Genomic DNA, 16,001 nt, shown 5'->3' on the forward strand with positions numbered 1-16,001 from the left:
TGGAATGTCATTAGCTAGAGAGAACGATTCCAAGTGGGCCCTGTATCTTTCTTTGTACATTAGGGCAGTGGAATGTTTTCAATCCACGGAGAAGCTCTATGCTCCATGGCATAAGCTCTAGATTCTTATCTTTCTCCCACATAACACAGTATCAGCAGGTAGTCTGCATGGGAAGCCATCAGTACGTTGCTGATGGTACAATGCTCTAGTACCTTCCTTGATACCATTAAATTGTTGGATTAAATCCTTTCCATCATGGATTTAATGGTATCAAGGAAGGTACTAGAGCACTGGTCCCCTCTACAGTCTGGTTAGGGTCATGTCACTACTTTACCCAGGCTGAACTGGTATGTCATCTCATGAGGCCTCTCCAGTTTCTCTATGGAAGTCAAATTTTAAAACAACTGGGAAAGGAAAGGAGTATAATGACCATGGCAAAACATGATCATGGACATGTATCAAAAAGCCATTCATATTCTCTCTCTCTCACACACACACACACACACACACACGCACACTCACATACAAACACACTTTTGAAGTTTCTTCTACAGAATCACAACAAATGGCATGAGGGATCAAAATATTTACCTTAAAGTTTCTCCACTTTTATTTAGATCCACTTAAACATGTTCATGTTAACTCGGACAGCGACTGCACTGCTCTTCACATCATCGAACGCTGGCATCACCATCACTTTCATAAAATAGACCATTCGCCTGTCACCATTTGCCTGCCAGCCTCACCAGAACTCATTTTTGCCACTTTCCATTTCTCCAGTTCCTATCTGCCTTCACTCTTGGGTTAATGTACACTGAGATGCAACTGACTAGTACATCTGTTACCTTTTTTCCTTTAAACTCTCACTTTCTTTTTAAAACATCTGCTTCTCCAGCCAAAATATACGGACAGAATACAAATGAAAATAACAAGTCCTCTTGTCCAAATACTTTGAAAAATGGACCACCCTGAGTCCACTTGATGCTCTCAGTTTCTACATCCTCCAGTTCCATCCTCTGTTTTAGCAGCTTACTTACTATAGTGTCTTTCTACCCATTTTCTATCTCCTATGCAGATCATAACAAATTATGGTATTGTTCAGCCAAAAATATTTTTAAAAACAAAGTAGCGCCAAAACATTAAAAAAATTCTGATATACCTTTTGTGCATTAGTCTTACAATCTGTACATGTAAATAACTCCAGGAGGCTTCTTTTTTTTTTTTTTTTTTTGCTAAAAATTTACCAAAATAGTTTGAACACATAAAAATATTTTTAAAAAAACAGAACCAAAAACCCAGCATAAATTTAGTTGTATAGGCATTGGTTAGAGGACACTGTTTTCACTAAGGATTATATTCAACAACTTTCTCTTGAGTTGTTACTAAAATTCTGATTCTGAACCTTATAGCTTATAATGGTGCCAACTATTAGAAATGGGAAAATCTAATTCAGTCCAATGTATCATGTATTATGATATAATAGATGAAGGGTATGTCTACACTATAATAAAAAATAAACATATTTTTGGTTATTTAAAGACCATCTTCCTAACCTGTAACTAAAATAACTGTATTTGATTTAAACTTATTTAAGTGCAGTGAATTATGGAAAGCTAACTTAAAGGTTTGAATAATCCATTATGAGTAAGGAACACCTGTTGACAGCCCCATGACCCTTCAGAACCAGGCATTTGCTGAAAAAAAAAAAATCACTAGCATTGAATATAGCCCTTAGTCATGTGAGAGATTAACTTCATGAGCAACCCAGCATGTAGAGGATGAGGTGGACTTTCCCAGCCACCCACTCCTTGAGGGGACAGTAGTATTCATAGTGAAACTGCTCAAACTCTGGTGTCTGGCGGATTTCGCATAAGAAGGAGAGATCAATACCTGACTCCAAAAGGAGGAGGAGCAGGGGAAATACAAAGAGCAGCAGTCCCAGGCCCACCACAAGGAGCCTGGAAAAACTCTTGACCAGTGGGTTCACCCGAATATGGCCAGTCAGAATGTCATAGCTCCACGACAAAGCACGGCGAGCCTCCTTCAGCTCCTCTTCTTCAGCAATCAAAAAGGCGTTTTCATCTGCTTCCAGATCCTCAAATGAATCTGTGTCTTCTCTTTCCAACTCAAGCCTAGAAGGACAGTCAAAGAGCATGTCAATCTCATCCTCGTCCACAGGGGTGGGGAGCAGGCTGGCACTTGGGTTGTACACTAGTTCAGAGATGGTTAAAGGTTCTTCTTTTATTTTATCTTCCTCTTCACTAGGGGGATCTTCATACTCCCGGGCTGCCTTCACTGGGGAGCTGGAGATCAAGGGAGCAGAAATGTTCTCCTCTTTAGGCAATGGAACACCTGTAAAGAGACATTTTTTTTTCTAAATTTAAAATTTCAGATTTTCCCACAAAAATCTGCAGGAAGAAACAGAAAAACAAAAAACTAATGGGATTCAAGCAATCTATGAAATTATTCTGTGGTATCCCCTAGTTGTAACAAAGTCGTATTATAGTAAAAGACCCTGTACCATAAGTTCAAAGGTCAACATGCTAAACTCAAACTAACCAACACTTCTCAAATGGTTGGCAATATTTACAACATTTAGGTGTGCAATTTTGATCTGCAAACCTTGAACCTTGGCCATGTGTGCTTGAATAAAATGACAATAAATTCACTATTATAATTATGAGCACTGTTTTTTTAGAGGTCAACAATATCACCCAATATATTATAGTAAAACTACAGAATCTGTCATTCAATGACAATCTCTTTATTATTCTGATGTATTGCTTTCTAGTCTTCATTCTAGACACAATTTTGTGTTCTAGTTTTATATATTTGCAATCATATTATATACCCAAGCTTAAATCATGCTCCTTGCATTTGAAATTTTAATGTAAATGTTTTCTATGTTTAAACAAATTCCCATTGGTATTATTTATAAAAGCTGCCGAATTTTTTATTTAGTTATGCAATAAATTAGTTGCCTATTGTCAAACATTTAGATTGCTTTGCAGTTGTAAGGAGAAAATGCTATAAGAGACATCTTTACATATAAAGCTTTTTTTCCCCTCTTGTTTTAGTTCATTTGCTATAGATAGATGCTAGAAGGGAAATTGCTTAATCAAAGGGTAAGAACTTTTTCTAATGTTTATTGAGAGAGAGGTGTTTCTCAATGCCTCATTTTACTGATGGGAAATCGAGTTACCTATGGTCAGACCTAGGGCTAACTCTGCTAATTTTGAGTCTTGGATCCATAGTGGGAAATAAAGTTAGCATCAAAGAAGTGTCCTCCAGGATGGATCTACCATACAATCAAAATGGCAGCCAGGTGCATTTCGGGAACCATAAACCAGCTTTTAATGAAATTATGTGATTTTTCTCTCTTCAAGGTGTAGAGGCATAACTTACTGGTTTTATCATTCAAAAATCAACAGATATTTCATGATAGCTCTAGTCTGATAGCACTGAGAAGTCCAAATGAAAAATACCATAAAAATACAAGAAATATACAAAAGGTCAACAAGCACATGAAAGTATGCTGAACATCATTAATCATTAGGGAAATGCAAGTCAAAACCACAATAAGATGCTACGTTATGCCTACTCAGATGGCAACAGCTTTTTTAAAAACTGAAGATAACAAGTGTTGGTGAGGATGTGAAGACATTAGAACCCTGCATATTGCCAGTGAAACTATAAATGGTTCTGGCCATTGTGAGAAAAAAATTGACAGTTCCTCAAAAAATCAAACATAAAGTTATCAGATGACCCAGCAATACCACGCCCAGGTACATACTCCAAAGACTTGAAAACAGGTACTCAGAATGCTGGAACCCAAGCTGGCCAATTAGAGGCAGCTGTGGTCTGCAGCACTCATGGAGATGAATAAAAAGGGGCTAGTAAATGCAGCACCTTCAACTGAGATACCCAGGTTCTCGCATTGGGACTGACTGGGCAAACAACTCAACCCACAGAGAATAAAGAAAAGCAGAAGAAGGGGTGATGGCCCACCTGGAAGATGCACAGAAGCAAAGGAGACCCCACCCCCACCCCCAGCCAACTGCAGTGTTGAGTGATTGTGTGACCCCACCCAGGAAACCACAGTTCTCCTTTGGATCTTTGCAACCTGCGGATCAGGAGATGCCCTTATGAGCCCAGGCCACCAGGGCCTTGGGTCTGATACACAGAGCTGTGTGGAGTCTCGGCAGAGCAGCCACTCAGGCACACACAGTGACCCAGGAGTTTTACATACTCTGGCCCCAGGATCCCTGGCAAGGCAGGAAATCTATCTGTACATATCCCTAGGAAGGTGGTTGAATCCAGGGACCCGGGTAGCCTCATTCTGTGGGCCCCACTTCCATGGCACCTCACAAGTTAAGACCCACTGGCTTGGAATCCCAGCCAGCTAATGGCAGTAGGTTGGAGTCTGCTTGAGATGGGTCCAAGTTCCTGGGGAAAGGGATGGCTACCATCTATGCAGCTTAGTTGACTCAGTTGCTCCAGCCTGCTGGCTGTGGAGAACAGAGATAGACCAGAAGAGGAAGGGTACCCCACAATGCAGCACAGCTGTCTTGCCAGATTGTGGCTGGACAGCTTTCTTAAGTGGGACCCCAATCCATTTCTCCTCAATGGATAGGACTTCCTTGTGGGGGCTTCACCCATTCCAGCCAGGGTCCTACAGACAGAGCTTTGATCTCTCCCTGAGATGGAGCTCCCAGGGGAAGGGGCAGCCACCATTTCTGTGGTTTGGTCCACTCAGCTGTTCCAGTCTGCCTGCTTTGGAAACAGAGGCAGTCTGAATGAGAAAGGATCCTGGCCAATGCAGCACACATGCTCTACCAAAAAGAGGTCAGACTGCTTCTTTGGGTGGGTCTGTGAGCCCAGTCCTACTGACTGAGTGGGAACTCCTCACAACAGGTGGTCTCCAGCCACCTCCTACAGGTGCATGCAGGCCAGCAACAAGTCAGTACACCCCTGGGATGGAGCTTCCAGTGGAAGAAGCTGGCTGCCATCTTTGCTGTTTCATGGCCTTCACTGGTGATACCTACAGGGATAGAAGAAACTAAGGCAACTGGAGTCTGAAGCAGAGCCCCAGCAAACTGCAGCAGCCCTAGAGTAGAGTGGCCTGACTGTTAAAAGAAAAACAAACAAACAGAAAACAACAACATCAACAAAAAAGACCCCACAAAAACTTCATTCAAAGGTCAGCAACCACAAAGATCGAAGATAGATAAGCCCACAAAGATGAAAAGAATCAATGCAAAAACACTGAAAACGGAAAAAACCATAATGCCTCTTCTCATCCAAATGACCACAATACCTCTCTAGCAAGGGCACAGAACTGGGCTAAGGCTGAGATGGATGAATTGACAGAAGTAGGCTTCAGAAGGTGGGTAATAACGAACATCACTGAGCTAAAGGAGTATGTTCTAACCCAGTGCAAAGAAGGTAAGACTCACGATGATACAATACAGGGGCTGATAGCCAGAATAGCCAGGTTAGAGAGGAACATAATGGACCTGATGGAGCTGAAAAACACAACACAAGAACTTCACAATGAAATCACAAGTATCAATAGCAGAATAGACCAAGTTGAGCAAAGAATCTTAGAGCTTGAAGACTATCTTTCTGAAATAAGACAGGCAGACAAGAATAGAGTAAAAGGAATAAAAAATAATGAACAAAACCTCTGAGAAATATGCGATTATGTAAAGAGCCTGAACCTATCCCTGATTCCGACTGAGGTAACTGAAAGATACACGAAGAATGGAACCAAGTTAGAAAATATACTTCAGGATATCATCCAGGAGAACCTCCCCAACCTAGCAAGACCTGCCACCATTCAAACTCAGGAAATGCAGAGAACCCCAGTACATTACTCCACAAGATCATCCCCAAGACATATAATCATCAGATTCTCCAAGTTCGAAATGAAAGAAGAAATGTTAAGGGCAACCAGAGAGAAAGGCCAGGTCACCTACAAAGGGAAACTCATCAGACTAACAGCAGCTCAGCAGAAACCCTACAAGCAAGAAGAGATTGGGGGCCAATATTCAACATTCTTAAAGAAAAGAACTTCCAACCCAGAATTTCATCTTTGGCCAAACAAAGCTTCATAAGTGAAGGAAATACAAGATTCTTTTTAGAAAAGCAAATGCTGAGGGAATTTGCCACCACTGTACCAGCCTTGCAAGAGCTCCTGAAGGAAGTACTAAATATGGAAAGGAAAAACCATTTCCAGCCACTACAAAAACACACTGAACTACACAGACTGGTGACACTATGAACCAACCATATAAACAAGTCTGCAAAATAACCAACTAGCATCATGACAGGATCAAATTCACACATAACAATACTAACCTTAAATGTAAATGGGCTAAATGCCCCAAGTAAAAGAAACTGAATGGCAAACTGGGTAAAGAGCCAAGACCCATCAATATGCTGTCTTCAAGAGACCCATCTCATGTGCAAAGACACACATAGGCTCAAAATAAAGGGATGAAGGAAAATGTACCAAGTAAATGGAAAACAGAAAAAAAGCAGGGGTTGCAATCCTAGATTCTGACAAAAAAGACTTTAAACCAACAAAGATCAAAAAAGACAAAGGAGGTCATTACATAATGATAGAGTTCAACAGGAAGAGCTAACTATCCCAAATATATATGCACCCAATACAGGAGCACCCAGATTCATAAAGCAAGTGCTTACAGACCTACAAAAGCAAGTGCTTAGAGACTTAGACTCTACACAATAATAGTGGGAGACTTTAACACTCCATTGACAATATTAGATAGATCATGGAGACAGAAAATTAACAAAGATATTCAGGACCTGAACTCAGCTCCAGATCAAGTGGACATGGTAGATATCTACAGAACTCTCCACCTAAATTAAAAAGAAGATATATTCTCATTGCCACATGAGACTTACTCTAAAATTGATCACATAATTGGAAGTAAAACACTCTCCAAGAAATGCAAAAGAACTGAAATCGTAACAGTCTGTCAGCCCACAGTGCAATCAAATTAAAACTCAAGATTAAGAAATTCATTCAAAACCACACAACTACATGGAAATTGAACAACCTGTTACTGAATGACTCTTGGGTAAATAATGAAATTAAGGCAGAAATCAAGAAGTTCTTTAAAACTAATGAGAACAAAGAGACAATGTACCAGAATCTCTGGGATACAGCTAAAACAGCATTAAGCGGGAAATTTATAACGCCCACATCAAAAAGCTAGAAAGATCTCAAAAACAAACAACCCCATCAAAAAGTGGGCGAAAGATATGAACAGACACTTCTCAAAAGAAGACATTAATGCAGCCAACAGACACATGAAAAAATGCTCATCGTCACTGGCCATCAGAGAAATGCAAATCAAAACCACAATGAGATACCATCTCACACCAGTTAGAATGGTGATCATTAAAAAGTCAGGAAACAACAGGTGCTGGAGAGGATGTGGAGAAATAGGAACACTTTTACACTGTTGGTGGGACTGTAAGCTAATTCAACCATTGTGGAAGACAGTGTGGCAATTCCTCAAGGATCTAGAACTAGAAATACCATTTGACCCAGCCATCCCATTATTGGGTATATACCCAAAGGATTATAAATCATGCTGCTATAAAGACACATGCATACATGTGTTGACTGCGGCACTATTCACACTGGCAAAGACTTGGAACCAACCCAAATGTCCATCAATGATAGACTGGATTAAGAAAATGTGGCACATATACACCATGGAATACTATGCAGCCATAAAGAATGATGAGTTCATGTCCTTTGTAGGGACATGGATGAAGCTGGAAACCATCATTCTCAGCAAACTATCACAAGGACAGAAAACCAAACACCGCATGTTCTCACTCATAGGTGGGAATTGAACAATGAGAACACTTGAACACAGGAAGGGGAACATCACACACTGGGGCCTGTCATGGGGTGGGGGGAAGGGGGAGGGATAGCATTAGGAGATATACCTAATGTAAATGACAAGTTAATGGGTGCAGTACACCAACATGGCACATATATACATATGTAACAAACCTGCATGTTGTGCACATGTACCCTAGAACTTAAAGTATGATAATAAAAAAATAATAATAAAAGAAACTTTCAAAAACAACTGAGAGGAATCACTGGTTTTTTATATATTTTTAATATTTTAAAAATATTTCAAATTTATAATAAAGTTGTAAGAATTGCACGATAAAATTCCAAATACCTTTCACTTACAAAAACAAAAAACAAAAAGCTAGAAAGATCTCAAGTTAACAAGGTAACATCTCAACTAAAAGAACTAGAGAACCAAGAGCAAACAAACCCCAAAGCTAGCAGAAGACAAGAAATAACCAAGATCAGAGAGAAGTGAAGGAGATAGAGGCACCAAAAAAAAAAAAAAATCAAAAAGTCAATGAATCTAGACGCTGAATTCTAGAAAAAAATAAACTAGATAGACTAGCTAGACTAATAAAGAAGAAAAAATAGAAGAGTCAAATAAACACAATCTGAAATGGTAAGGGGGATATCACCACTGACCCCACAGAAATACAACCATCCATCAGAAAATACTACAAATACCTCTATGCACATGAACTAGAAAATCTAGAAGAAATGGATAAATTCCTGGACACATACACCTTCCCAAGACAGAACCAGGGAGAAACTGAATATCTGAATAGATCAATAATGGTTCTGAAATTGAGGCTGTAATAAATAGCCTACCAATTAAAAAAAGCCCAGGACAAGACGGATTCAGAACTAAAACTGAATTCTACCAGAGGTACAAAGAAAAGCTGGTACCATTTATACTGAAAGTATTCCTAAAAGATGAAAAGGAAGGACTTTTACCTAACTCATTTTATGAGGCCAGCATCATCCTATACTGAAACCTGGCAGAGATACAACGAAAAAAGTAAACTTCGGGCCAATATCCTTGATGAACATTGATGGAAAAATCCTCAATAAAATACTGGCAAACTGAATCCAGCAGCATATCGAAAGGCTTATCCACCACAGTCAAGTTGGTTTCATTCCCAGGATGCAAGGTTGGTTCAACATACACAAATCAATAATTGTAATTCATCACATAAACAGAGCTACAGACAAAAGACACATGATTATCTCAATATATGCAGTAAAGGCCTCCAATAAAATTCAACTTCCCTTCATGTTAAAAACTCTCAATAAACTAAGTAATGAAGGAACATACCTCAAAATGATAAGAGCCATATGTGATAAACCCACAGCCAATATCATACTAAATGGGCAAAAGCTGGAAGCATTCCCCCTGAAAACCAGCACAAGACAAGGATGCCCTCTTTCACCACTCCTATTTGACATAGTATTGGAAGTTCTGGCCAGCACAATCAGGCAAGAGAAGGAAATAAAGCGTATTCAAATATGAAGAGAGGAAGTCAAATTATCTTTATTTGACATGATTCTATATCTAGAAAACCCCATCGTCTCATCCCCAAATCTCCTTAAGCTGATAAGCAACTTCAGCAAAGTCTCAGGATATAAAATCAATGTGCAAAAATAGCTAGCATTCCTATACACCAACAACAGGCAAGCAGAGAACCAAATCGTGAATAACCTCCCATTCAAAATTGCTGCAAAAAGAATAAAATACCTTGAAATACAGCTAACAAGGGAAGTGAAGGACCTCTTCAAGGAGAACTACAAACCAGTGCTCAAAGAAATCAGAGATGACACAAATGGAAAAACATTCCATGCTCACGGATAGGATGACTCAATATTGTGAAAATGGCCATACTGCCCAAAGTAATTTAGAGATTCAATGCTATTCCCATTGAACTACCATTGAGATTCTTCACAGAATTAAACAAAAATATTTTAAAATTCATATGGAACCAAAAAGAGCCCAAATAACCAAGACAATCCTAAGCAAAAAGAACAAAGCTGGAGGCATCATGCTACCTGACTTCAAACTATACTACAAGGCTACAATAACCAAAACAGCATAGTAATGGTATAAAAACAGACACGTAGACCAATGGAACAGAATAGAGAACTCAGAAATAAGACTGCACACCAACAACCACTTGATCTTCAAAAAACTTGACAAAAACAAGCAATGAGGAAAGGACTTCCTATTTGATAAATGGTGCTGGAAGTGCTGGCTAGACATATGCAGAAAATTGGAATTGGACCCCTTCCTTACACCATGTACAAAAATTAACTTAAGATGGATTAAAGACTTAAATGTAAAACCCGAAACTATAAAAACCCTAGAAGAAAATCTAGGCAACACCATTCAGGACATAGGCATGGGCAAAGATTTCATGACGAAAATGCCAAAAGCTATTGCAACAAAAGCAAAAATTGACAAATGGGATCTAATTAAACTAAAGAGCACAGCAAAAGAAACCATCATCAGAGCAAACAGATAACCTAAAAAATGGGAGAAAATTTTTGCAATCTACCCATCTGACAAAGGTCTAATGTCCACAGTCTACAAGGAACTTAAACAAATTTATCAGGGGAAAAAAAACCCCATAAAAAAGTGAGCAAAGGATATAAACAGACACTTCTCAAAAGAAGACATGCATGTGGCCAACAAACATATGAAAAAAAAAAAGCTCAACATCCATGATCATTAGAGAAATGCAAATCAAAACCACAATGAGATATGAGATATCATCTCACACCAGCCAGAATGGTTATCATTAAAATGTCAAAAAATGACAGATGCTGTCAAGGTTGCAGAGAAAAAGGAGCACTTTTACACTGTTGGTGGGAAGGTAAATTGGTTCAACTATTGTGGAAGACAGTGTGGCGATTCCTCAAAGACCTGGAGGCAGAAATACTGTTTGACCCAGCAATCCCATTACTGGGTTTATACCCAAAGGAATATAAATCATTCTATTATAAAGATACATGCATGCATATGTTCACTGCAGCACCATTCACAATAGCAAAGACGTGGAATCAAACTAAATGCCCATCCCTGATAGGCTGGATAAAGAAAATGTGGTACATATATACCATGGAATACTATGCAGCCATAAAAAGGAATGAGATCATGTCCTTTGCAGGGACATGGATGGAGATGGAAGTCATTATCCTCAGCAAACTAATGCAGAAACAGAAAACCAAACACCGCATGTTCTCACTTAAAAGTTGGAGCTGAATGATGAGAACACATGGACATATTGGGAGGAACAACACACACTGGGGCCTGTCGCCAGGGGGTTGGGGGAGGAAGAACATCAGGAGGAATGGATGCTGAGCCCTAGGTGATGGGATGACCTGTGTAGCAAACCACCATGGCACACGTTTACCTATGTAACAAACCTGCACATCCTGCACACGTACCCTTGAAATTAAAAGTTGAGGGGGGAAAAATCTTGAGTGTAAACTGTAAAACACAAGCCTTGCAAGTATTTTGAAATTAAAATGTCTTCTTTTTATATTTTCTGGTTGCTAATTCTGGATAAATTAATTAAAGCCAAACTTCTCTCTTTCTCTAAAAAAAAAAAAAAGGAATTTCCAAAGACACCAAAATACTAAATTAGTAAGATTGTCTACACTGCTTCACTAATTTACTTCATCCATATCCGAGAAGCCTCCTGAATATATTCAGAAAGCTCAGTTAATAAGTTTAATAATTTTTTGTTTTAGAAGTGAAATGACAATGATTTAGAAAAAGGAAATTGCTTTCAAATTTATATAATTACACAGCCCAATTAAAATAGATAATAGCTATAAAGTTTCTCACCCATAGAAAACACTCAATAATGTTAACTAATATTACCTTTTAGTGTAGCAATATAACCATGTTTTTATACCATTGTTGGCATTATTTAATTTGAAGAAATACTGTATAAAATGAAATTACAATAATCAAAAGATACTGATGGAAAAGACTGCCCGTTGATGACAGAGTGCCTGCCATGTACAGTCAAGCAGGTTGGACACTGCTCATTCCCATCTGCACCACTCCTGAAAACCCCAATACAACAGCATGCCCTAAAGATATGTCAGGCATCACAACACAACCTACTCAGCAGCTACTGATAGATGCTATTACTAGAAAAGCTGTTCTTCATCTCATTACTGAAGCAAAATATAGAGACCTTTTCAGTGCACAGTAAAATTAATTGTAACTGAAAATGGAAGGAGCAGTGCTCACATTCACATTCAGAAACCAGCCTCTCTGTTAACTCTGAGCATATTTGCAACAGAATCCAAATGCTACAGCTGAGGTTTCCAGCAGCTTGTACGTGCACAAAACAGCTAAAGAGCCTGGCTAACAGCCCTTGTCTAGTTTGCCTGTGGGTGATGATCTCTATGATGGAAGCAATGCAATATTGGGTGTCAGCAGAATAAATGCCTTAAAATGAGGATACTAATGACACTTAACTATCTCACAAGGCTGTGGAAAGGATCGAAGTGAGAGAAAGCACTTTGGGGACAATATGGTGACATCAGAATATAATGAATCATCTGCAATTTGCACTTAACTTTGCTAACCTCCTAAGTAAAGACTGGAGTCTGGGTGCCTTGGAGTAACTCTAAACCCACATGGCAATGTCTTTCCTATGTGAAATCTGCCACTGTCATTGCTGTCATCTGGCTGAAAACAAACTGGTTCACTCTGCAGCAGACATTTCTTCAGCCTTACCTCCTGCTCTCTCCCCCGTGAGCATGAAGCCTGTCTTCAGGCTAGGAGGCTTTGGTGGGTGGCATCATTAGGAACCACCATACTAGTTCCCTTGGAGGCACCCTGAGACAGCCCATGCTGGCATCCAACTATGGAATGCCCATTAAACCAACTATGGAATGCCCATTAAACCTCCAGAGCAGTGGTATAAAGAAAGCACCACCATTCAGCTGGGAGGAAGGTGTTTTAGATGATAGAGGCTTTTATAGATGCCACAATGATTGGAGGGGCTAGTGTCATTTGATGGGTAGGGGTCGGGGATGCCAGACATGCTGAAATGTGTAGGAGAATTTCACAAAATGAAGAATTATTTTGTATACCACACAACTTTCAAATGTCAAATATCAGATATTATCCATACAGATGGAACACCTATTTATAATGATCTGAATCTAGAATCTACCTCTGTTTTACATTTAAACAAAAAGCATTTGGGGTGGATTTTAACATAAGTTTTTCAGGAATACAACCTCTGGGTAAATTCAGGGAAGATCTTTGCTGAGGATTTAGCAGTTCAGAATATCACATCATCATCAGGGATGCTAAGGAGTTGAGTTGCCTACCTCATGGCACATGTCACCACCCTGCGTCTGTTGGGTGGTTCCCTTGATGCCCATTTTCCCCTTATTCAAAGTATCTCACACTTTGATTCTGCCTTCTAGTGAGTCATGCTTGAGAAAAACCTTTGGAAATTCTTATTATAAATAATTTTCTCCTAATTTATCCTTATATTACAGTTAGAGCATTATTTTGACTTAGTTAAGTGTAGGTAGACTGTGTTTTCTCAAAGTTACACCTCAGGATGGTAGCGAGAACATTACAAGGTTTTTGTTTTTTAGGGGGACACTGGACCTGAAAGTGTGACAACCACAGCTCAAGCACATGTGAAATTGTCAGGTCTCTATGGATGTCTCATAGTTGTTACTAACCAGACCCATTCCTCCTGAGGTGGGCTAAACTGAATGATCTAATGTTGATCATCTTGGCAATACTTGCTCTGGGAGGCATGCTGTACTCTTGAATTCAGGGTAAGAAGGAGAAAGGTGAAGGAAGAGTGGGAGAGGAAAAAAGAGCAGATCACCACTCCACTTCTGGAAAATATGATGGAGTGAAAAGAGCAGTGGCCTAAGACACCTGGACTCAGGTTCCCAGCTAAGCCACAGCTATCTGAACAACATTAGGCACGCCACTTCAGTTCTATAGTCTCGGACTTTTTACCTGCAAAATGGACTAGACCCTCCCCAGTCCAGCATTCTGTGGCTCCATCTTAGACTATGTCTGTCCATAAACTGTCCTACTTAAAGTTATATGTAGAAAAAGAAAAGGAGACAAGGGCACTAAGATTTTTAATAAATGTCTACTCGGCTGGATACTTTAAATATATGAGCATGTGATATTCATAAGTCATGAGAAAAATGAGGCATAGGCAAGTTAAGGTCACAAAGCTAGGAAGCAACAGAGCGGAGGTTTGTATCCATGCCTGTCTGATTCCAAAGCCCATGCTTTCTCCAAACTTACCATGCTGGCTGAAGAGAAGGAGATCTGAGAAGCCCAGAGAGACTCCCACTTCTTAACTAAGGGGGAAGAAGCTTCTCTGTTACTGGCCCCATTTCATCTGCTGAACCCATGGTGTCCTTACATGTAGGGTGCCCATTCATCCCCATTTGCCTGGAACAGTCCCACTGTATGTCTGTCATAGTGTCAGTATGGCAGTATTGTTAAAATTCCCTTTTCACTCTCAAATAAACTTTATGATCACTTAATTATAAGTAAGCTCTCCTGTGATGGTATCATAGCCACGATAGAAGCCACACACATACACAAAAACCACTGGCTGTTGCGGGACTTAATGACTTAGGTTGGAAATAAAATAAACTTTATACTATACTCTCTACATGTTCTATCAGTCCCTCAAATGTTTTCTATTCACAATAAGCAGCATGCAGACTTCTAAAATTTAGTAAGATAGTATACCATTAACCTCACATGTGACTCCTTTATCGCTCCTTTTTGGAGGATAAAGTTTAATACTTCAAGCGAAACTCCTGTCCCATGGGTTTAAAGAAAAATCCTAAGAATGACATTTACTTTTCCAGATGAGAGTTTTTACTTTCAGCAATGGACACTGCAGAAGATCCAATACTACAAATGTTCCTGGTGCCTCTGAATATCTTTGGGAGTCACCAATTCATTCTATTAAAAACCTATGAAGAGCCATTCCAGTGACTCAGGAAAGTATCCACAAAAGGAAACTTAGACACACACACACACACACACACACACACACACACACACACTCACACACACACAGCAGATCCTAATACTCTCCCATCGCTGCTCCCCAGCTGAAATCTGGAACACTGCCTCTCATGTAAACATCTTCTCCTGGGACTCAGGGCTGCCAGCATAGGCTGGCATTCTTCTTGTTCTTCTTTCCCCATCCTTAGGCTTCATCCTTGCAGACTAAACTCTCTCTTCTCCAAGTAGCCATCATTTGCCAGCCTCTTGGTTATGCCTCTACTTTTGCTGACCATCTTGACACCATGGTCAGTTGCTCTCCCCACCTGCTGAAATGGCTCTCACAAAGTCTCCAATGATCACCATATTGCTAAAGCCAATGAGTGTTTTCTTCTGTCCTCCTACAGATCACTCGACCTCTGAGGTTCCATACTCTCTTGGTTTCCATCCAATGATTCTAAGCTACCTCTGTCTTCACAGTCTCTTCACTACTTGTGAGGGCCTAAACTCTCTGCTCTTCTTGCTCTGTACCCTCTTTCTTGGTGTTTCAACCATATTTATGGCTCCAGTATGCTACTACAGTATTGTTCAACCTGGTACTACAGGTCACCAGTGTCCCTTAAGGTTCTGCCAGCTGTCCCTTGAAAAGAGTGTTCCATGGTCAGCTGGAAAACTGCACACTCTATCACTCTTTTGGATATTACCATCAAGGTTAAAAATCCAAACTCTGAAGTCACCTTTCTGGGTTTGAATCCTGGCTTTGTACTAGTTGCCACCGACAGTTTCTTAATTACCTAATTGTGCTATTCCCAGTTTCCTCATCTGTAAAATGGGGAAAATTTCAGCACATACTGCATGCGGATATTGTGTGGAGAGGAATACCTGAGTTAATACATGTAAAGTGCCTGACACTGGTAAGCACTCAATAATATTACTACTAGTATATACAAATGTCTGCAAGGTCCTGAATAGAAGAAATCAGTTTCATGTAACTCAATATTTCTCAAATTAATTCTCCCAGAGAACATAGAACATAACTTAGTTTGGAAAATCCATGTTGCTGAATCT

At 39.7% G+C, this 16,001-nt stretch overlaps 1 protein-coding gene and 1 long non-coding RNA gene across 9 annotated transcripts in view; one reads left to right on the top strand and one right to left on the bottom strand.

The window, feature by feature from the left end:
- The window catches only part of LOC129135932 (uncharacterized), a 54,430-nt gene that overhangs the window by 26,807 nt on the left and 11,622 nt on the right, over positions 1-16,001 (top strand). The gene's annotated exons all lie outside the window — the stretch shown is intronic.
- FRMD3 (FERM domain containing 3) overlaps positions 1-16,001 on the bottom strand; it is a 416,465-nt gene that overhangs the window by 3,160 nt on the left and 397,304 nt on the right. For 3 of the 8 annotated variants that reach the window (XR_010148706.1, XR_010148705.1, XM_016961022.3), the window contains 2 exons: positions 1,891-2,352; positions 592-696 (listed from right to left, as the gene is read on the bottom strand). Coding sequence is in view for 6 of the 8 variants with exons in the window: in XM_016961022.3 (XP_016816511.1) it covers positions 614-696; positions 1,891-2,352 (545 nt within the window). In the remaining 2 variants the exon portion in view is untranslated. Of the gene's footprint in view, positions 1-586; positions 2,353-16,001 lie in introns of those variants that run through there. The other 5 variants (XM_063787810.1, XM_016961018.4, XM_024345689.3 and 2 more) reach the window with 3 other exon arrangements.

The sequence above is a fragment of the Pan troglodytes genome, chromosome 11, assembly GCF_028858775.2.
Source record: "Pan troglodytes isolate AG18354 chromosome 11, NHGRI_mPanTro3-v2.0_pri, whole genome shotgun sequence".
NCBI lineage: Eukaryota > Metazoa > Chordata > Mammalia > Primates > Hominidae > Pan > Pan troglodytes.